Source organism: Mustela erminea, chromosome 4 (assembly GCF_009829155.1).
Source record: "Mustela erminea isolate mMusErm1 chromosome 4, mMusErm1.Pri, whole genome shotgun sequence".
Classification (NCBI taxonomy): Eukaryota; Metazoa; Chordata; class Mammalia; order Carnivora; family Mustelidae; genus Mustela; species Mustela erminea.
In genome coordinates this window covers 7,744,598-7,765,575 of record NC_045617.1, presented here as the reverse complement: position 1 = coordinate 7,765,575, position 20,978 = coordinate 7,744,598, and the positions used below count along the sequence as shown (strand labels likewise).

At 50.1% G+C, this 20,978-nt stretch overlaps 1 protein-coding gene across 1 annotated transcript in view; it reads left to right on the top strand.

The window, feature by feature from the left end:
- Nucleotides 1-20,978, top strand: part of IGF2R (insulin like growth factor 2 receptor) — a 95,533-nt gene that overhangs the window by 4,961 nt on the left and 69,594 nt on the right. Inside the window, exon 2 of the mRNA XM_032338554.1 lies at nucleotides 13,901-14,040. Coding sequence (XP_032194445.1) covers nucleotides 13,901-14,040 — 140 coding nt within the window. The remainder of the gene's footprint in view (nucleotides 1-13,900; nucleotides 14,041-20,978) is intronic.

The window sequence follows — 20,978 nt, the reverse complement described above, 5'->3', positions numbered from 1 at the left end:
GTCCATTTTGCATTCCCACCAGCGTTATATGAGAGTTTCAGTTCTCTGTCCTTGTCAATACTTGGTCATATCAGTCTTTTTAATTTTAGCCATTCTAGTGGGATCGTAGTGGTATCTTAGTGTGGTCTTAATTTCCAAATCCCTGACTCATGATGTTGACTATCTTTTCATGTGTTTATTTGGACAGCCTTCACTAATGCCTATTAAAACCAGTCTTTTGTCACCCTCCTCCCCAATTCTTTTGGGGAGGGGTCATCATAACAAGTTTTAAGAGCTCTCTATGTGTTCTGAGTACAAGTCCTTTCTTACGTCTGTGTAATGTGTACTGTGAATATTTTTTCCCGGTCTTTGGCTTGCCTTTTCATTTTAAAAATATGTACTTTGATCAACAGATACTTTTAAATTTTGACAAAATTTAATGTATCTTTTTTTTTTAATGGTTTGTGTTTTTTGTAACTTAAGAAATCTTTACGTATGCTGAGGTTTCTCAGTCTCAGTCCTAATGACATTTAGGATGGGTAATTCTTTGTTGTGGGGGCTGTCTTGTGTATGGAGGATGTTAAATTGCATCCCTGGCCTCCACCCAGTAGATGTCAGGAGGTAACCCCCTGCTCCCACCCAAGATGTGACCAACAAAAATGTCTTCAAACGTTTTAAATGGCCCTTCGTGGGCAAAATTACCTCTAGTTGAGAACCATTGGTCGACTCGAAGGCCGAAGAGATTTTCTCTTATGGTTTTCTAGAAGTTTTATAGTTTTAACTTTTATGTTTAGTCCTATGTTCAATTTTTTTGGATTAGTTTTTGTGTATGATATGAGGAGAGGCTGAAAGTTTATTTTTTCATGAATATATCTAGTTCTGTTTACTAACATTTTATGTAGGATGATTAAAGCTGTTTTTAAGTGAGACTAGACGGTAATTTTCTTTGCCATGCTGTTCTTGGCTGAGCTTAGCATCAAGAATATATTTGCTTTGTAGAAAAAGCTAGTTAGTTTTTAGTATTTTATATGCTGTGGGAAAGTTTTGTGTAAGATGGGTGTTTTCTCTTCCTTAACTGTTGGTAGAACTCATCAGTAAAACCATCTGGGCCTGGTGTCTTTGAGAAGGTAGAGTACCGTGGAGGAGTTGTTTTGCTTATGCTTTCAGTTTTACCTTCTTTATGTATCTAGTCAGATTTTCTAGTTTTTTTTTAAAGCTACTTTACAAAAAGTCTGTATTTCCTAGAAAATTGTCATTTTAATTTTGCATTCATATATAAATGTACAGCATGCTCTTATATTTTTGAAAATACTCTTTGTCTTTCTAGGTGAATTTTTAAAAAGTTCTGATGTCTGTGCATTTTTGTCTTCATATTTAATAAAGATTTGTCTACCTCTTGTTTACCAGCTCTTTCACTGTGTATTTTCAATTTTATTAATTTCTGCTTTCTCTTAATAACATATTTGAAAAGCTTAGATCTTTTAAGTCCTTTTACATAATTAGATGAATTTAAAGCTATATGTTTCTTTGTTCCAAGGACTGTATCACTCAGAGCTTTGTTACATGTTTGTTAACCTTTAAATTCTAAATAGTTTCTTTCAGGAATCCAGAAGTCCTAGCTGTTTCAACTTCCTGAACCCATTGGTTGTTTAGAATCATTTTTCTCAAGGCGAATGGATAATTCCACTCCCCCCCACCCCCAAACCATTGTGGCTAGTGAATGGGGTGGAATTTATTGACATTGCCCTTGTGGCTTAGCACCTAGTCAAGTCGAGAGTGTTCTGTGTGTTTGGAAAAACTGTTCTTCGTTTGGGGAAAAGTTTCTGTAATTCAGCTTTTCTTTATTGTAACTAATTCTTTGTCCTGCTTGACTTGTCTTTAATACTTTGTATCTGGCTGTTACCTAGAATTCCAGGAAAAAGTTTTGTCTCCCCTCTCCCAGCTTTAGCTGTTCTGTTGCTCGTAAGCTCTAAAACTTTTCTGTTGTTTTTAAAATTTTTTTATTTCAACAACTTGATGTATAGTCACGGCTGCCTGTGAATCTATCCTTTTGGCTGCCACAGTTTTCATCGTTCCTAGGAAGATAGGTCGTAAAGTTCTGCTCCAGTTGCTCCATTAATTCTCCTTCCTTGGGCTTGTTTTCTTTTGTTGGTAGTTTGTCCTCGTTTTCATGGCGTTGGTGCCCTTTTGATGACTGGTGATTCTTGATTGTGGTCTTGGCGGTGAGTCTCCTTTTGGACATTTGTTGCCTGTCCTGGTGCAGCTGTGCAGGGTAGGGCTGGAAGCAGTTGTTGGATCTTGGCTCTAAATGGTTTCAGAGGAGTTTGGGGGATGGGCGAGGCGGGCCTCTGGCTGATGCATCTTGGTGTCTGCTCTTCAAATCTTGGGACTTTTCTGCCCTTGCAGGTATCACCCCCAGCCTGCGCCCGCCAGGAGATAGCTGATAAAGCCGTGTTGATTGCAGTTGGCCAAGTGCGGTGTGTCCTGCTTGCACTGGAGGCTCGAGAGCTGGAGTATTGAGCTGACTCTGGCAGATCTCTCTCTGGGTCTCAGTTCCGTCCGTGGGAGCGGGCAGTGGCTGTCTTGGGTTTGAATTTGGACCCCTCCCTTTATTAGTTGCTAGGAGTCAGGCCAGTTATGGGTCCTTTCAGGCCTTAATTTCCTTTTGTGTCAAACCAGGGTGCTAGTCAAGTTTTTAGGGTTGGTTTGAGGGTTCCAGTGCATTTCAGTGCTTTTCCCAGCCTCAGTGTTCGCAAATGGCGGTGGCGGTGATGACTACTTTCTGTCTGTGAGCTGGAGTTGCTGCATTTATCTTCGTGATATTTTTAGCCTGTTACCCTGCACCCCCGGGGTTCTCTATTAGTGCCTTGGGGTTTCTGCCTCAACCAGAGAGCATTGCTTCTTTAGCCGTTTTCTACATTGGCACCCCCCCACCCCCGAAAGACTCCTTTTGAGAAAGAAACGTTTCCATCGTCTGAAAAAGTTTAGAAACCACTGGACTGTGTGATTCTCGGGGTCCATTTTGCATCCAGAATTCTGCGGTTCGGAGGTATGCATCCTTCAGGATTCCTTCAGTTGTGAGCTGCAGAAAGCCCCACTCAAATTCCCTTAAACAAGGAGGAGCTTCATGATGGGAGGTGTAGGCTTTGGGCGGATGCCAGATGCCATATGTCAGGCCGGCCCTGGGCCCCTTCCTGCAGTTTTCTTGGCTTGTCTTCCTTCCTGGGGTGGCTGCAGCAGTTCCACCGTCCAGGGAAAGAGAGAGAGCCTCCTTGTTCATCTCCTGTCCGGGCTAAGAAGCCCCAGCTGACTTTTGTGTGGGTGTCAGTGGTCAGCAGGGGCCCCTTCTTAGCTCTCCGTGGGCTTCCCTGGATGGAGGGGGATGGGGGCTGGATTCGGGCTCGGGAAGGCAGGCCAGGGGTGGGGGGGTGGACGCGCAAGCACTTCCTCAGCTCTGCCGGGCTGCTCAGCTGCAACAGCTGCTGCTGGAGAGGATTTTGAGGCGCCCGAAGCCCTGTGTCATTTGCCTATTTTGGTCTCTGCGTTAGCCGGCGCAGGGGACAGGTCGGCGCGCACCCTTCCCAGCGGTGGAGGTGCGGGGGGTGCCCGCCGCTCCAGGTCCTTTGAGCCTGAAGCTTGCCCCTCAGAGCAGCTGGAGACCTTCGGGGGGGATCCTTCTGTGAGCTCTCGTGTGCTCTGCGATCCGCTGGGGCAACTGGCCTTAGCCTAACGTCCGGAGGGCAGTTTCCTTGGGTGGGGACAGCAGATCCTGACGAGCATTACGAGCCTTACGGTGCCCGGGCGGCGAGGAGCATTGTAGGAATTAGAGAGATCGTGAAGGTGTTACTCAGTTTTGCTTTCAGGTAGGGAGGCAAAGCTTGCGGGATGTGGGAATGGAGGAAAGTGGCCTTTGAAACCCGGTTGCCCCTGGGCAGCCTGGAAGGGAAGTGTAGGAGCCGTCTTTTCAGTCAGAGCCTTTGGGCTGGAGGGTGCAGATGCTCCTCAGGGCCCGCTCAGGAGGATGCACCGGTGGATTTTGTGTGTAAAATTCACTTGTTGCCATCTGTGGGTTCTCTCCACCCTGAAGCCAGTTACACGCTGTGAAAAGATGTTTTGTATTGAAAACCAAAAACTCCCCCGACACTCCCTGGTCTCTGCCCCTGATCTGAAAATAGCAAGCCAAACCACCAGAGTGGAAGTGCTAAGAAGTGGATTCCTAGAAGTGACAGGGCGCATCTCCACTGAGTCACCCTCTCCTTGTTCCTCGGAGCGCCTTGGCCTGCTGCGTGCTGTACACGTGTGCCTCACCACAAACAAAGTGATAAGCCAACGTGGCTCTCTGTTCCGTCTTCGAGGTCTTCGAGAGTTGGCCTTTGGTTGACATTTTGGTGGGAAGGGCTGCGGGCGGGGCCCCTTCATAAGGAAGTGTGCACTCCTCCCGGGCCCTTCTGTAAGATGACATACGTCAGGGAGACCACGAAGGCAGTGCCTCCTACTGGGGACCGTGTGTCAGGTGCTCTGGTGGGGGCACGCTGATTGGCTAGGACAGGGCACAGGGGCAGCTGTGGCGTCTGAGGGAACAGGAGGAGAGGGCTGCAGGGGAGGTGGGGAAGGAGCTGGGGGCTGGGTCCCAGAGGCCGCTGGGGGGACTCTAGCTTTTATTCCAAGGCTGGTGGGAGCCCTGGGGGGATTTTGAGCAGAGGAGTGACATAGGTGGGGGTGGCCCAAGGAGAATGCTGGGACTTTTGATACACTGGGGAGGCAGTTACAGTAGAGTGGACCAAGGTTGTAGCAAACGGTGGTGAGGAGCGGTTGGAGTTGGGTATTTTGAAGGTGGAGGTGATGGATTTCCTGATGATTGCTTCCGGGATGTGAGGCGAGAAAGACAAGCACAGGTTTTACTTTAGTCCGTGTAATTGGAAGTTGCATTGCAAATGGAATTGCTGTTTTCAGAGCTGGGGAGAGCCACGGCAAAGGCAGGTATGGGGGAAGACAAGGCCTTGGTTTGGCCATGTTGATGTTGAGATGCATTCTAGCATCTGATTGGGGGGGTCAAGTGGGCAGCCAGACTCTGCCTTTAGGGGTTGAGGGCAGTGCCTTGGGCTGGGAATGTCAGTTTGGGAGCTGCTGCATAGTTGGAAAACACTGGAACAAGTACTTAGGAAGTCGTGGAGGCCAAGTCTGAGGGACCCCATTCCTGGAGGTCTGCCGGATGCTGGGGAGCCTGGAGGGGGAACTGATGAAGAGCTGCCAGGGAGATGGGATGAGAACCAAGAGAGCACAGTGTTCTGGAAGCCCAGGGAAGATGGGGTTGTAGGAAGAAAAGGGGTCGGGTGTGTTGAATGTGGAGCAATTGAGTACCACAAAGACTGAGAAGTGACCAGGGGGTTTGGCAGCGCAGAGGTCTTTGGTGATGATGACCCAGGTTTTGGGGGAGGGGTGGGTGAAAGCCCAGTTGGCTCAGAGGGAATGTGAGAGCATAGGCTGTGCACACAGTAGGTTTGGAGTTTGCTGTAAAGGGATCAGAGCCGAGGGTGGGCGCTGCGCGGGCGTGTGGGGCCAAGGGGAGTGTTGTAAAGAGCCGAGTCTCTGACGGAAGGCCGGTGTGCTGAAGGGAATGATCTGGCACAGAGAGAAAGGGAGAAGAGAGAGGACACAAAACCCGGGTCTGTCCCCAGATAGGGAACAAGTCTGGCAGCCAGGGCGGGCCTCCGTGGAGAGAGTGTGTGAGGACGGTGCAGGTAGACGGGTAGATTTGATGGAAATGAGGAAGTTTCTGTTTTAATTTCCATAGTGAACCAAGAGGCAGGATATCTGCCGAGGGTGGCACTTTAGCAAATGGCCGCCTTTTCTCTTCAGGTCCCGTTCGGTTGGTGATGCTTCTCCTGTGGCCCTGTGCGGGAGGCGGCATGTGCTCTGAGGCAGGACAGGCCGCCTTCAAGTGTGGGCTTTGTCACTTTCTCAGCTCCTGACAGGAGGCAAGGCCCTGCGCCTCAGAGGGTCGTCATTCTGTGTCTGAGGGGGGGGCAGCACCTGCCCGGAGAGGTTGGGTGAAGTTGAGTAACCGTGTTTGCAGATCATTCAGCAAAAGCGCGGGGCACAGAGTTGCCCGACAGATGTTTCCTGTATTCTTCAGAAAAGCTCTTGAGGGTGAGGTGAGATAATGCTGTTCTTTTGAGAGGAACTCACGACGGTGACTCCTGGCCTGGCACCAGAGCGGTGCCCTGTGCGTGCGTTTCCTTTTCCCCATTGGCAGTTGGGTTCTTCCGAGCTGCAGGGGCCAATTTGACATTTGAACCCGGCATCTTCAGAGCAGAGACGTTTCTTCCGTGTCAGCCACGCCGACCTGCTGAAGACCGGCGCCTGACAGCGGCCTCGTCCGTGTCGCAGCTGAGCGGCCTGCCCGTGGCTGCGAGCGCAGACCTCGCTGGTGCTTTGCTCTCTGAAGGAACGGCGCTGGGGCTGGGAGGGTTTTCTGGGACACTGGTGACAGCTTACGAGGGGACGGAGCATTATGGTTTGAATCCTATGCCGTGGGCTGGTGGGTTGGCTTTAAAAGCAGTTGAATTCAGGCATCTGTATAATTAAGGAGGTTTAGCCTGTAATCCAACTTTTCTTTATGCATATGAGGAACACAGTCTGTGAACATCCAGGTAATTACTCTGATTTTTAAAAAATCCTCACAGAGGGTTTAGAGTTGAAATACAGGCCCGCATCCTAATAGCGGACCTGACCTGAGTTAAAAGGCCACGGCGTGGCGCAGAAAGGACAGAGGGTCCTTTTTCGGAGGTTTGTGCTGTGGAGGGGCCCTTGCCAGTGGACTGAGTGAGAATTCCACACCTCGTACTGTGCTGGAACCTCTTTAGGAAGGGTATGTGCCGTCCATTTTCTCCTGCTCCTCTGCCAGAGTTTCAGATTCGTCAGGCCTCTGTTCTGGTGGCAGCTGGTGGCTACGTGGCCCAGGCGTGGGTAGGCCCCAAGTGGCTGTCTTGTCCTGAGAGAGCCCAGGAGGCAGCGGGTGTTTGTGTGTGTGTGTGTGTGTGTGTGTGTGTGTCCTTAGGGCCCCCCCCAACCCCCAGTCTCTGTCTCTAGCTCTCCCAGCTCTGTGGAGATGGCCCAAGATAAGGGCCTGCCCCCTCCACTTCCTGGCCAGTGTTACGTGACATTCCTTTAGGAGGCTCTAAGCCAATGTACCTTTTTTTGTAAACTCCATTTTGAAGCAGCCTGAAGCCTTCTATTGATCAGATGAAAGCCTTAAATCCTAGTCCCTCAAAAGTTCAACGTTCCTGGTCATGCTTTCCCTCACAGTGACTTTGTGCAGCAGCTGAGTTTCATAGATGAGGAAGTCGGGGCTCGGGAGGTGAAGTGTGTCCCACACAGCTGGTCAGGGTGGGGCGGCAGTTGGAGCCATGTCTGTGGGCTCCTGCCTCTTGCCATGGCACCTTTCCGAGTGAGGCTCACCTCCCTCTCTATTTCACACGACCTCTGTTAGTCACTCATGGTGCTGGTTTTTAAAACTTTGCTGGGCCACCGCCTCACCCGTCCCCTAGCGCCCTGGGCTCTGGTGCTGCCTTAGAGCCTTTCTTCCAGCTGGATCCCTCTCTAGCCAACTGGCTTCTTGCTCCCCGACCCGGTGTAGCCACCCGGGAAAACCAAAGACTAATGTCTGGCACTTTCTTGCCTTTTTTTTTTTTTTTTTTTTTTTTTTCAGGCCCCATATCTATATCCACAGCTTTGTGGGTTTTTTAGAATAGGAAGTGAAGTACTTCCTATATAAGCTTTTGCCATGCTGTGTCAAACTCATGTGTCCCCGGCCTTGAGACCAGGATGCCAAATCAGATTCTTCTCTTTTAGTGTGGGCCGCAGAAAGTTGTTGACAACAGTGGTTACATTAAGCTCTTGACATTCTGCTGCAAATGTCCATTTTGGAAATCCTGCCTCTTTCCGCGCCTCCTTTCCCCCTGCGCCCCCCCCCCCCTTCTTAAGTTTAGGAGACTGTTCCAGATTTTTGAAGGTTAGAGAGCTGGATATACGAGCTGAGAAACTATCTGGTAATGATAAGAGGCAGAAGTGAGCCAAACGATTTCCTGAGTATTCCGCAAGAGGACTTGGATGCAGGCCAAAAATTGGAAAATCTTTTTTTGTTGTTCAGGTTGGAAAGACTTTTCGCTTGTCCCTAAAATTTTAGATTTGCTGCTCACTCTGCGTTCAGAAAAACATTCCTCTGGCTAGTTACTGTGCTGTGTGAATTTAGCCGGTGTGTTACCAAGCTTTGTTTTTTTTTTTTTTTTCTTGAAGAAACCAAATTATAGATTCACACATGCTTATTAATTTTATTACTGATTCCATCATACCTCTGTACGGCTTTATAAACCAATAATTAATTGTAGGCCAGTAATAAAAAGTCTAATAGCTTCATGACCGTGACCATAACCCCGAGACTCATGAAGCGTGAGGGAGCTGAGCTGTATCTCAGGACTGTGACCTGATGACTTGATGGCAGAGAGCGTGAAGAAGCACATCAGGTTCGTGGGGCTCTTTCATGTTGGGGGAAAGAACTCAGTCTTCTAAGATTTTTTTTTTTCCTCTAAGAGGTTGGGCATATCCTACATTTTATAACGGAATTTTATGTACTCTATTTTAGATGTTAGTGGTTTTAAAAGTGAAAGAAAGCCAAATTCTATTTTGTAAGAGTTTGCAGTTTTGCAGATACTCAGTGATCACAGAGAGGAAAACCCGAGAGGTGTCCCAGGAAGACACCAGCCTCAAAGAGTTTACACAGTGTGTCTAGTTGTACCTTTCTGGCTTTTTCTTGTGAATTTCCTTTCTTTCGGACAGACGTATCGGCCTTGTTCAGTGGGCGTGGCCCTGCATTTCTCCGTTAGGCTTTCTGGACTCTGGGCAGTTGTGTCTGGTCACCTGGCTTTGCTGCGTCGTCGTGCCCCTGGCTGGGTGTGTTCTTGCCCGGCATGGGTTGTGCATGTGGCCTTTGCTGGACCATGTTGGAAAAGTCGAAATGCCTTCCCGTCTCGGGCTTGGTTGACAGTATGCTACTTGTGTGCCTCCTTCTCGTGGTAATCTGCCAACACCTTTCAGGATATTATGAAATTTAAACCAAATGAGGTTAAAATGGAACCTCTGTGCCACTGAACAGACACGGACTGACTGTGGTCGTCCAAGACACTTTTGGCTGAGGCTGTAGGAATTGCAGTCGGGGCTGACAGTTTTAAGCTTCCTTTAAGGAACGACTCAGCCTGCGTGCTCACTTTTTATGGTGAAATTAATTGTCCACGTTTAGGGCATATTTCAGGAGCAGAATTCACTTTAAAATCAGAGATGTCTTAAAGACATTTACCTTGTGTGTGACTTCTGTCCGCGTCCCTGTTCCCCAGGGGATCTGAAGGAGTGACGGTAGGATGTTTCCCAGTTACTGGTGACACTGTTGGACTCTTGGTTGGGGTATCAAAGGACAGCTCTCTGCTGAGCTGAGTATTCCTTTAGGGGAGGGTGAGTCAGAGATGAGTGTCCCTCTCGGTGAAACCCTCAACCAGCTTGGCTCCACACGGCGGGCGAGGGCAGCTGTGGGAAGGGGCCCGAGGGATACGCTTCCTTAGAAGGCACTGGGTAAGGGAAGGGTTTGCAGAAGGCGGTGCCTTTGGTGGTTGGCAGTTCAGAAGAGCGCAGACGTGGACGGGGTAGAGAGCAGAAGTGTGAAAGTGTGGAGGAGAACTTGAGTTGGGAAAGTTGCAGTCTCTCAGGCAGTGTGGCCCGGGGCAGTCTGCATCTCGCCCAGGTTTGCGGCCTTTCCTCAAGGGCCACCCTCCAGTGCATTCGCTCATGCTGGGCGTCTGCGCAACACAGGATCTGTCATTTTAGTGGCATTTATTGTGACAAGATTTAAACTAGAGTTCTGTGGACTGTTTCGTCAGTTGCAGTGTTGTAATTGAAACTATTTTCTGGGAAGTTTAAAAAAAACTTTGAAGAAGTCAAAGTAAATGAGGCAGTTCACCTTGGTGGTTAAACACTTGCCCTTGGAGCTCAGACGGACCTGGCACATTCCATACCTGCGTGACTTGGGGTGAGGGGCTCGATCTTCTGAGCCTGGGAATCTTTGGCTCCTGGGCCAAGGTGCTCAGGACGGTGGAAGAAAGGTGGCTTTTCTGGGAGAGCCATGCTGTGCTCCATCCTGGTCCACGTGCTGGGGTACAGCGGAGGCCATGACTGCCCCGAGGAGCACACGTTGTGTGTGGGCCGTGTCAGGAGAGCTGGTGTCACAGCTGCGGGTCCAGGGCACTTACTCGGTCTACACGCATGTCTAGAAGTGTCAGGTGTGCATTGAAATGAATTTGGTTTTTTTGAGACTTGGAAGGGGGTGTCGGCTTCCTACACTACTCGCTGGAAAATGGGGTAGAATGGCACGGACCTTGCTCGCTTTTGCTCGCTTTCAAAGCCAAGGTTCTCACACAGGTGGTGCGTCCAGAAGAGCAGTTCTACTGGGAACGGGCTGCCTCCTCTGAGGACGTCGGCCGAATTCCGCAAGGCTGGGACCGCGGGCAGGGCAGCCGGGTGCTCTTTCCCATTGACCGACTTCTTCCTCGGGCCTTTGTGGTTCTCCCTGGACCACCTGCTCGCATCCCGTCATTTCCCGTCATTTCCCTCCGAGCGGGTGCGGAGTAGCGTAGAGCCGCAGTGACCTGGAAGACTTGATATGGGTTTGAGTGTTAGAGATTCAAGGAAACGCCCCTGGGCTCTCATCCCTGCCTTGCTGCAGGAGGCCTTCGCCTAGCGGACATACTCGAGATGCACACGTGCACGCTCTCGTGAGTGTGTGTGTGTGTGTAGACCACATTTCTACACAGCTTGCAAATATTTTCATCCAGAGGTTTAGTGTAGTATAGATTAGAGACATACTATGGTTGTTCCTTCCTGTGATGAAGGACTCTACACCCGGTATTTTGGGGTGGGGTTGTGGGGGGTGTCGAAGGTGCTAGCCTGGAGGGGCTGCCCTGTGGTGGTAAGTGGTTATATCAAGCCCCAGGAGAAAGCCAGCACTCAAATACTTTCATAGCCTCATCACTCCTCACTCCCGAGCCCACTTACCAGTTTGATGAATCTTGACAAAGCAGTTATGAAATGCAAAATCAGGAAAGAAAGAAAATCAGAGGAACATTTTTCTTTCTAGGGACACTGATTTCCAGATAATCAAGACAGTATTCCCCATTTTCCTTTTTTTATCTCTTTTTCTGCTCCCTAAACACACACTCTTTACAACTACCTTGTTTAAATATCAGCTTTGCAAAATCAGCAGTGGATTTCTGTTTTTAAGAAAAGTATAGCATTTTAGGTACCGTGCGGATTTCTGTAGATTTGATTCCTAGCAGTGGATTCATTCTAAAATGATACCTTTATGTACCGCTCTCATATACTTAGGATTGCGAAACACTTTCATGATGTCACTCTTCAGGTTTTAGATTCGATGTCTAGTATCCCAGAAAAATGTAGTCATTGCTCTTGAATAAGAGGTTAGCATTTTTCTTTAATTAACTGTAATTAATAGAAAAGTTTTACTAATACTTTGCAAATAAAAGCACTGGCTTAAAATTTTAAGGAAAGGTCGACAGTGTGTTTGTGCGGCCTTCCTTCAAGAATAAAATCAAACGGTGTGGTTCAGTCTGCAACCCTTTCCCCCGCCTCCCCGTGTAGTGGGCCTTGCCCATCTCCTGGACCTCACCCCTCACCCCCTCACCCCCTCACCCCCGCTGCTGCTCTCCTCCTGCCCTCTTCTCCATCAGGGTGCTAATAATAAGTTCTTTCCCTCTGCGCGGCCTAGCAGTGGCTAGTGCAGCTGCTGGAATATTCTCCCCACCATATCTTCCCCTGAGTTGCTCCTTTTTGTTGTTTGAATCTCAGGGCAAATACAGTCTCAGAAGACTTTTAAGTCTAAATTCATCCTTGCCCATTTCCCAGCACTCACGATTTCATTTTTGCCAGAGCACTTAACTCAGCATACTAGTATGTGAATTTGTTTACCTGTTTTCTGTCCCCCCCACCCCCCCTCCCCGCCAGTATGTACTGGGGGGGGGACAGGGATTTACTGGTCTGCTTTGATCACTGCTGCACCCTTGAGTGCCTTCGCAGGAAGTCCTTAAATATTTGTGAAGCAAATGAATAAAGGTTAGTGAAGGTCAAAGGAAACAGGCCTTTATTGATGACTTTCTCATGCCTGGTGGTACTTGGGGTATTTTCTTTTGCCTTTAGCCTTCCTGCCTTTAGGAGATAACTATAAGGGGTTACTGATAAAGAAGCTGAGTTCAAAATGGGTGGTTGCTGGAGGGAAGACGGGTAGGGGGATGGGCAGAATGGGTGAAGGGGAGTGGGAGGTGCAGGCTTCATGGGGGTGAAAGGCACAGCGTAGGGAGCAGGGTCCGGGGTATTGTAATAGCCTTGCCTGGAGGCAGATGGTAGCTGCACTCGTGGTTACCATAGCATAAGGAGTAGAGATTCTGAATCACCGTATTGCACACTTGAAGCTAAGGTAACATTGCGTATCAACTACACTTGAAAAAAAGCGACACTCGGTGGTAACCGCTTAGGAGCCTAGCGTTACCTTCAGGCCTGCGCCCTGGGAGCACACCGGCCTGTTTTTCAGGTTCCCAACCACGGCTGTCAGAACCAGGGGAGCGTTGGGCCACCCTGCCCGAGTGCTTCCGTGTGCTTGTGTCCCTTTGCTTCTCGGCAGGTAAATTTGATCAGCCCTAGGTTCAGGAGAGTGCTTGGCTCCTTGCCTATCGGCAGCCCCACTTTTGGGGCTCCTTCCTTACTGGACAGGGCTGTCGGGGGAGGGGAGGGCTGCCTCTAGGCAGGGAGAGCCACGTTGTCTTGTGTTTTGTGCCGGTCGGTCTTTGTCCCAAGGCCTGGGGAAGGCGGGCTCTGGGAAAAGCACGGCTACTTCTGTGAGCTGGTGCTTTCTACCATCAAGGCGGTACGGCTCTGGGGAGATTCACTCCCACACCTGAGTGGTCTCAGGACTTAGCCATCTCTCCCCCAACCAACTCCCTAGTAGGCTGAACCAGAGCAATTCATATGTAACTTCTCCTCAGCAATGCCGTTGAATTAATACAGTATCTTCGCATTTTGCAAGGAGCTTTTTAGTTACTTTCCTCATTTCCTGTCTTTAGCCTGGCTGAGGAAATGACCCCTATTTTACAAACGGACAAAACATTCTCTCCAGGAAGAGTGGAGAATTGAGAATAATTGTTTTGACAGAACTGACAAACCATTATTTTGTCCCAAGTATGCAGATTGACTCCTGAACAATTAACTCAGTATTTACTTTGCCAGAGGCTTGAATGGAGAGTGAGTTCTAATGCATGTTAAATGCTTGATGGAGTGGATCAAGCTAAAGTAAATTTTGTCTGATTTTGAGTCAGATAGTTGATTTATTGCACAACTTCTTCTTGTTAGTTTGGATCTGAACTGTAGCCATAAAAGGTAAAACCAGAAGAGAATTGTCTTTCATGCCATAACTAGTTTTTATATAACATTAAGTTAAAAACAGTCCTTTGGCTTTTCAGCATTCCGGTGTGATTGGAAGGGTTACGATCATATATTCAACATAATTCTTGAGCAGTTACTTATGAGAGTTGATATTCTTAAATTGTAGAATATTTAAGTATTTTGATCATGGTCAGTCTTGTGGCAGCTTCAGGGCGGATTGAACCAGAACGAGGTGGTATTTAGTGGTTTGTGCCCTGGCTTCTATTCAACTTAACATAGTTTGACTTTAGTATTTTTGGCTGATGAAAGTATGTCTTCTAGATTGTGGTAGTCTTGAGTAAAAGTGGCTTTAATGTGAAACTAGGGAGAAGTTTAATTATTGGCAGATCAGTGACAGTGACATATTGTTTTTCTTCCTTTCTAGTTATACATGGGAAGCTGTTGATACCAAAAATAACATGATTTATAAGATCAGCATCTGTGGAAACGTGGATGTTGCCCACTGTGGGCCATTAAGTGCCATTTGTATGTACGACTTGAAGACAGGCACCTATCATTCTGTGGGTAAGTAGAACTACCCTTAAATTACTGGATGTATAGGATCCCAGTTTTGCAAAAATGACTATAGCTATCGACACATAAGCTTATATACGCTTATATTATGTAATATATTTTTTCTGTTTTATCGTGTGTTAAAAGTAAGAATTTATATGTGTCCAGCGTGAGATCAGATTAGGTTATTTCCATCTAGCGCAGTAACAATCATGAAGAATCATGAAGAGTCATGCACATTTGTATTTATTGATACAGAAGGCTGTTTCCTAGATGGCTCTGCCTTCTCTTGTTTTTCTCAAACCCGGGCTTTACTTTTCTCCCTCCTTTAGGCTCATTTCTTCTAGAGCCCGGCCCCTTCACCCCTTCTGTGTCTGCTTTCCTCTGTACTTCTTTGAGTCTCAGGCTCTTACTGTTTATGTGCCATCCAAGGTGGTCATTGGTTTTAGGCTTATAGTAAAAATTTACCAGTCCTAAGGACTGCCAGTCTAGGAGACAGAAGTGCAAACTTTCCTTTTTTAGGGCTCCTTTTATTTCCCCAAATGCCCTCCTTTTGGGTTAGGATCCCTTTCTTCGGGTGAGGAGGATGGGTTCAGGTTGGCGGACAGTGGCAGCCCTACCGAGTCACATGGAGCAGGAGAGGGGGCGATGACTAACGGAAGAGGCGGAGGGCTGACCTACACGTGTTTCCCTGGGTTTGGTGGCATGAATGTCCGCGGGGACCTTGGACCAGGGCAGTTGGAACAGTGAGATGTGACGGTGAAGGACAGTCATGAGGTGAAGACCGTGGGTGACGGGGGCCAGTGTGGTCGTGGGGAGAGGCTACTTGCCAGGTTTTTGGAGTTTGGGAGGGTCAGCTTGCTGTGGTAGCTCTGTTGTTTTGAATGAAAATTCCTGAACATGGCTAAAAAGGCTTTTTAGAAGGCAATGTTTGGATGGACAGGAGTAAGGTCTGTGTGGCCTGCCGGTGGAGGCAGCTTCTGTTGGTTCCTCTCTCTGCCAGCAAGGGCACTGTCTGGACTAGAAACACGGGTAAGAGGGAAGCGAGGCTCGGGGCAGAGATCTGAGAAAGCACCAGGTTCGGAACTCTTGGGCTGGACAAATTTTATTTTGTGACCTACTTAAAGTCGTGCAATGAGACGGCCAACTTCCTGCTGTTCTATTTGGAGGATTCGTGCAGGGAGGCCACAGGTGGGCCTGTTGGTCACTGTGACTGGGGTTTTCAGAAAGAGGAAAGGGAATCTTCGTCATGACTTTATGATAATATTTGACGATAGTATTTCTGGCTGATGAGAAGTGCAGTGGAAGGGATGGATATTGGATGCAGATAAGCAGGTGTCACTGGCAGGGTGATCTGTGAAGTTGGAGAGGCTGGACAGAATTTTAGAATGACCCACGGTGGGTTGGCTTTGAAAGCCCCGCAGGAGAGTTGATTTTTTGTGAGATGTAAATAGTGGGTCCATTATAGATTCTTCTTGCCAGGAATGGGGGAGGTGATCTGCTAAAATGTGTTTATAGAAAGCTGGGCCCAATGGAGTGGGAGGTTGGCTAAAGGGGAGAGGCCAGAAGTAACTAGCTGAATTAAAAGTTAAGGTACAGGTTGACTGTGAGGTGAACGAGCACTTTCCCATCTCCTTTCACTCCTGAAGGGAGAGAATGGGCTGCCGGATGGTGGGCCCTTTCTGCATTGTCCCTGCTCTTCACCTCAAGAAAGCAGACTAGTTTGATTGAATGCAAGTGCTCTTAAATTAGTACACAGATAATCTGGAATCAGATCTGATTTTGCCAGTTTGTGTTGCATAATAGAAATAACGGAATTTGTTATTATGAATTTGGTTTCATAACTAAATAATAACTAAAGTTGTTGTGCATTTATGTGCCAAGCCTTGTGTTTTTTAAGTAAAATATCTTGTTTAGTTCATTCAAAACTTTCTGAAGTAGGTGACTTCATTTTCCCTTTTTATAAATGGAGAAATGGAAGCCCAAAATGGATACAGGAGCTTGTCAGAGGTTGCATGATTATGGATTCAAATGTTGACAGGTGGACTCCAGAGCCTGCGAACTTATTCTGGGCTGTGTTGCTTTGTGAGTCATGGGGTCACACTGGACAGTTGCAGAGCTAAAATGGGAACCATGATGGGAAATCCAAACTCCTGGCTGTGAGAGGACAACTGAGAAACTAACTTCTTATGAACTTGCTAGAAAGGAAAGAAAGTGAATTTTTGAAAACAGCTACAAAAACTGGAGCTCCCAGTAGATCAGAGGAACAGAAAAGCTAGTATAGCAGTAGATTGAAAATAAATGAGAACTTAAGTATAACCACAGGTTGGGGTGTAGTTTAGCTATTTGTCCATTAGGAAACCACTTTAGACCTTTCCTTCATATCCTATAACAGAATTTTCAGATCAGCTAAAATTAAAATGACAATAGAACATTGGGAAGAAACCTAGCAAAATAGAAATATAATCTAGGGGAGGTAGGAGCTTCTCTTAATACATGGTAAGACAGACAGACAACCCAAGGAAAAATGGCAAAGTCTGAAAACAGGCGGCTCACAAAAGAAGAATCCCAGATGGTCAGTCCAACTTCATTAGTAGCCAGGTATAAATGCAAATCAAAGCGATAATGAAATCTCATTTTTCTTGTATCAAATTGGCAGAAGTTTAAATGGTTGAATCACAGAGCATTGGCAGGGAGCCTAGAAACAGGCACATGCCTGTATTGCTACGGGGAAGATGGTTGTAACTCTTTTGGGAAGATAATTGTTGATGTGTATTTTATGGTACCCACAAAGGCTGCTTTTGTACTTAGAAATGAATATTAAGACCTCAACTTTGGTTTAAACAATATTAAATTATTTTTGATTAAAAAATCATATATTAGCTCTTCCTTAGGCAAATGATATTGTTCCATATATAAATCTGGCAGAGTTTAGCAGTCATTTTTATGGGACCCGTGAACAGCATTTGCAACCTTGTTGAATTGTCTTTGCCCCAATTTAAAATTTCTACGTTTTTACATTTTACCTATTTGATTTCCTTTTAAAGTACTTAATGTGTCTGATCTGACAATTAGAACTTTAGTACTAATAATTATAAATTCAGTAGTTTAAATTTGTAAACAAAATTAGTTTGAAATTCTCTTAGATGTTCTGATACTGCATCACAAGTCTCAGTCAGCTGGTCAGTTATAAGCTGTGGATCGATTGGAGTCATGACACTGAACTTTGCCAGTATGAAAAAATACCGATACAGTCACATTTCTCGTGCCATCCCAAATGTTAATTCTTTGGTCTTAATTTAATTAATCTTTCTGAGGGTTAGAAGCTATACATCTACTTCAGGAAGCCTGTTACCAGCCCACAGAACTGAGGTGTAACATACCCACCAGGAAAGAATGTTAATTGTGGTTACTTACCGCCAAAGCCTGTGATTCTGACCGGCTTCTTATTGATGACCTGGGCAGGACACAAGGAATCCCGTAGTGGTTGCTGCATCACGTGCCTTCATTTACTCTAAGGAGGCTGGCCCCTTACTTGAGATGACATTTGTATTGTTGATATTTTGTGTGCACTCAGAGAACTCTGGAACAGCCATCCAGGTTGATTGCTGGATTGAATTCTGCATCTCTGACTCTTAAGATGTAAAAATCTCTTTTCCTGTTAAGCCCTGTATTCTTTCATTTTCTTAAAACTGTATAATTCTTTTGGCTATTTAAGATGATAATCTGGTTCAGTTTTAGATATAACTAACTCATGCTTTTGTCTTATTTATGGCCTCTCCTGATAGTCCGACAATAGCTGTTAAATTTTAAAGCCTATATTCCCCTACCTACTTTTGTAAATCCTACCAGTAGAGAAATTAGCACTGTACATAGATTTTGGTACAAGAATTTTTTTTTGGTAGCATTGTTAACTGTGGCAGATATGCTGGCACAACCTAGCTGTATGGGGCTGGTTTGGTAAATTGTAACATATTTTATTCTGATTTACTTGATTAAGTCATATCTTAAAAGAGATATGTATAAATTATATTTTGAAACAGCCAACACTGAATGTCCATTTATTTATTTATAACAAATACTTGAATGAATCAGTCACTAGAACAGACAAAAATCCCTTTTCTTGTGGAGCTTACATACCAGTAGAGTGAGGGCTAGACAAACACAAACAGTGGCTAGGTGGTGCGCTAGAACGTGATGAGTGCTGTAAAAAAGAAAAGGAAGAGTCAGGGGTGCTGGAGGTTTCAGGAGTGTGTGTTCAAGAATATTAAATGGGGGTAAGTATCGCTGAGAAAGTGACATTTAAGCAAAGACTTAGAGCTGAAGGAGTGAGTCAGGTGGCTCTGGGAACAGCCAGTGCAGGGGACAAGGGGGAGTATCTGAGCGGGGAGGGTAATTGGTGGTAGCAAGAATAGAAATCTCTTTTGAAGAGTTTTGATATAAAGAGGAGCAGAAAAACGAGGCAGCAGCTGTGGGGGGGCGGGAAATTGGGTAGAGAGGATTCGGTCTTCATTTGGTGAAAGAACCTGTGAATCGTACACGTTGAAGGACACGACACAATAAAGAAGGGAAAGGAAGGTGGGTAACTGGGGAAGCCTTGCCGGAGCACATTGGTGACTAGCACGGGGAGGGCTGTCTGCCTGCCTGACAGGCTCTAAGCGGTGTGTTCGGGAGGCCGGGCGGCCGCGCCGTGGGCCCTGCGGCCGCCTGCGATGTCGGGATCGCCCGCGCTTGGGGCCTCAGCGAGGCCGAGTTGCGAGCTCGGCTGGGCTCGGCCGGGGACGGCGAGGGTTGCAGGCGAGGCCTGGTAGGCCTGGAGCGCGGCCTGGTCTGGCGGGCTCGGGTGAGCGCGGCCTCGCGCGTAGGGTCTGCAGGACCCGGCGCGGCCTGGCTTGTAGAGCGTGGCCTGGTCTGGCGGGTACGGGCGAGCGCGGCCTGGCGGGCCTGGCGCGCAGGGTCTGCAGGACCCGGCGCGGCCTGGCCTGTGGAGCGTGGCCTGGTCTGGCGGGTACGGGCGAGCACGGCCTGGCGGGCCCCCTGGTGCGCAGGGTCGGGAGGACTGGGCGCGGCCTGGCCTGTAGAGCGTGGCCTGGTCTGGCGGGTCCGGGTGAGTGCGGCCTGGTCTGGCGGGCCCGGGCGAGCGCGGCCTGGAGGGCCCGGCCTGGAGAGCGCTGTCTGGCGGACCCAGCGCGTAGTCTGGCGGACCCGGCGCGGTCTGGCGGACCTGGCCTGGAGACCGAGGTCTGGCAGAGTCGCCACGACCTGGCGGGCACGGCAAGCGCGGTTTGGTCTGGCGGGCCCAGGCGAGCGCGGCCTGGTCTGGCGGGCCCGGCCTGGAGACCGCGGTCTGGAGGGCCCGGCGGGCCTGGCGGGCCTGGCGGGCCTGGCGCGCGCAGCCTGGTCTGGAGGACCCGGCCGGGAGAGCGCGGCCTGGAGGACCCGGCGCGGTCTAGTCTGGTGGGGCCTCGCCAGCGCTGTCTGGTCTGGTGGGCCCGGGCGAGCTCGGCCTGGTCTGGCGGACCTGGCCTGGAGAGCGCGGTCTGGAGGACCCGGCGCGGTCTGGCGGGCCCTGGTGAGCGTGGCCTGGCGGGCCTGGTACGCAGGGTCTGTAGGACCCGGCGCGGCCTGGCCTGGAGAGCGCGGCCTGGTCTGGCGGACCCGGCCTGGAGAGCGCCGTCTGGTGGGCCTGGCGCGCGTGGCCTGGTTTGGAGGACCCGGCCTGGAGACCGTGGTCTGGAGGACCTGGCGCGCTCGGCCCGGCGCGGTCCGGAGGACCCGGCGCGATCTGGCGGGCCCGGCGAGCGCGGCCTGGTCTGGCGGGCCCAGCGAGCGCGGCCTGGTCTGGCGGACCCGGCTTGGAGAGCGCGGTCTGGAGGACCTGGCGCGTGCGGTCTGGCGGGCCTGGCGCGGTCCGGCGGGCCCAGCGCGCGGTCTGGAGGACCCAGCGCGCGGTCTGGCGGGCCCAGCGCGCGGTCTGGCGGACCCAGCGCGGTCTGGCGGACCCGGCCTGGAGAGCGCGGTCTGGAGGACCCGGCGCGGCCTGGCGGGCCTGGGCGAGCGCGGCCTGGTCTGGCGGGCCCGGCCTGGAGACCGCGGTCTGGTGGGCCTGGCGCGCGCAGCCTGGTCTGGAGGACCCGGCCTGGAGAGCGCGGCCTGGAGGACCCTGCGCGGTCTGGTCTGGTGGGGCCCCGCCAGTGCGGTCTGGTCTGGCGGACCCGGCCTGGAGAGCGTGGTCTGGCGGGCCCGGCGCGCGGTCTGGAGGACCCGGCGCGGTCTGGCGGGCCCGGCGAGCGCGGCCCAGCCCATTTGGCGCCGTCCTCGGGAGCTGGCCGTGGGCCTGGCGTGCTGGCCGCGGCCCCGCAGTCCTCACCCGGCTCTCGTCCGGGGAGGACGGCCAGGCTGGCCGGTTGCCGCGGTTGTCTGCCGCGGTTCGCTGCGGCCTCTCCCCGAGTGCCCGGGTTGGCAGCCGGTCCCGGCCACCGGGCGGAGCGGGCAGAGGAAGAAGGCGAGATGGACAGGCGGGTGCGATGCTGATGGGGGCCTGGCGCTTAGGGATGCCGGTGCCCCGTGCCGCGGCGGCAAAGGTTGGCTGGATCCCTCCCAGCCCGAGGCCAGGACCCTCTGCGTTTCCTTTTCAGGGCGGGCCCAGCTGTTACGAGGAGCCCCCAGGAGCTCTGGGCACAGGGCCGGAAGGGGCTGCTGTGTGGGGGGACGGGAGGCGTGGGGGAGGGTCTTCAAGGTGGGGGGGGGGACCGTGGCCTGTGAGCGCCCCCTTGTGGCAGCGGCTTGTGCAGCTTGCTGCGGTCCTCGCCCGCCCTCCGTGTCTCCCGGAGCGCAGCACTGCAGGGGCGCGTAGAAGCCCCGCCCCATCTCGCGGCGCTAGACACGCCTACCATGGGCGGGGCTACGGGTGCTGTCCACGGGGCGCTGTCCTTGGTCCCGGAGACTGC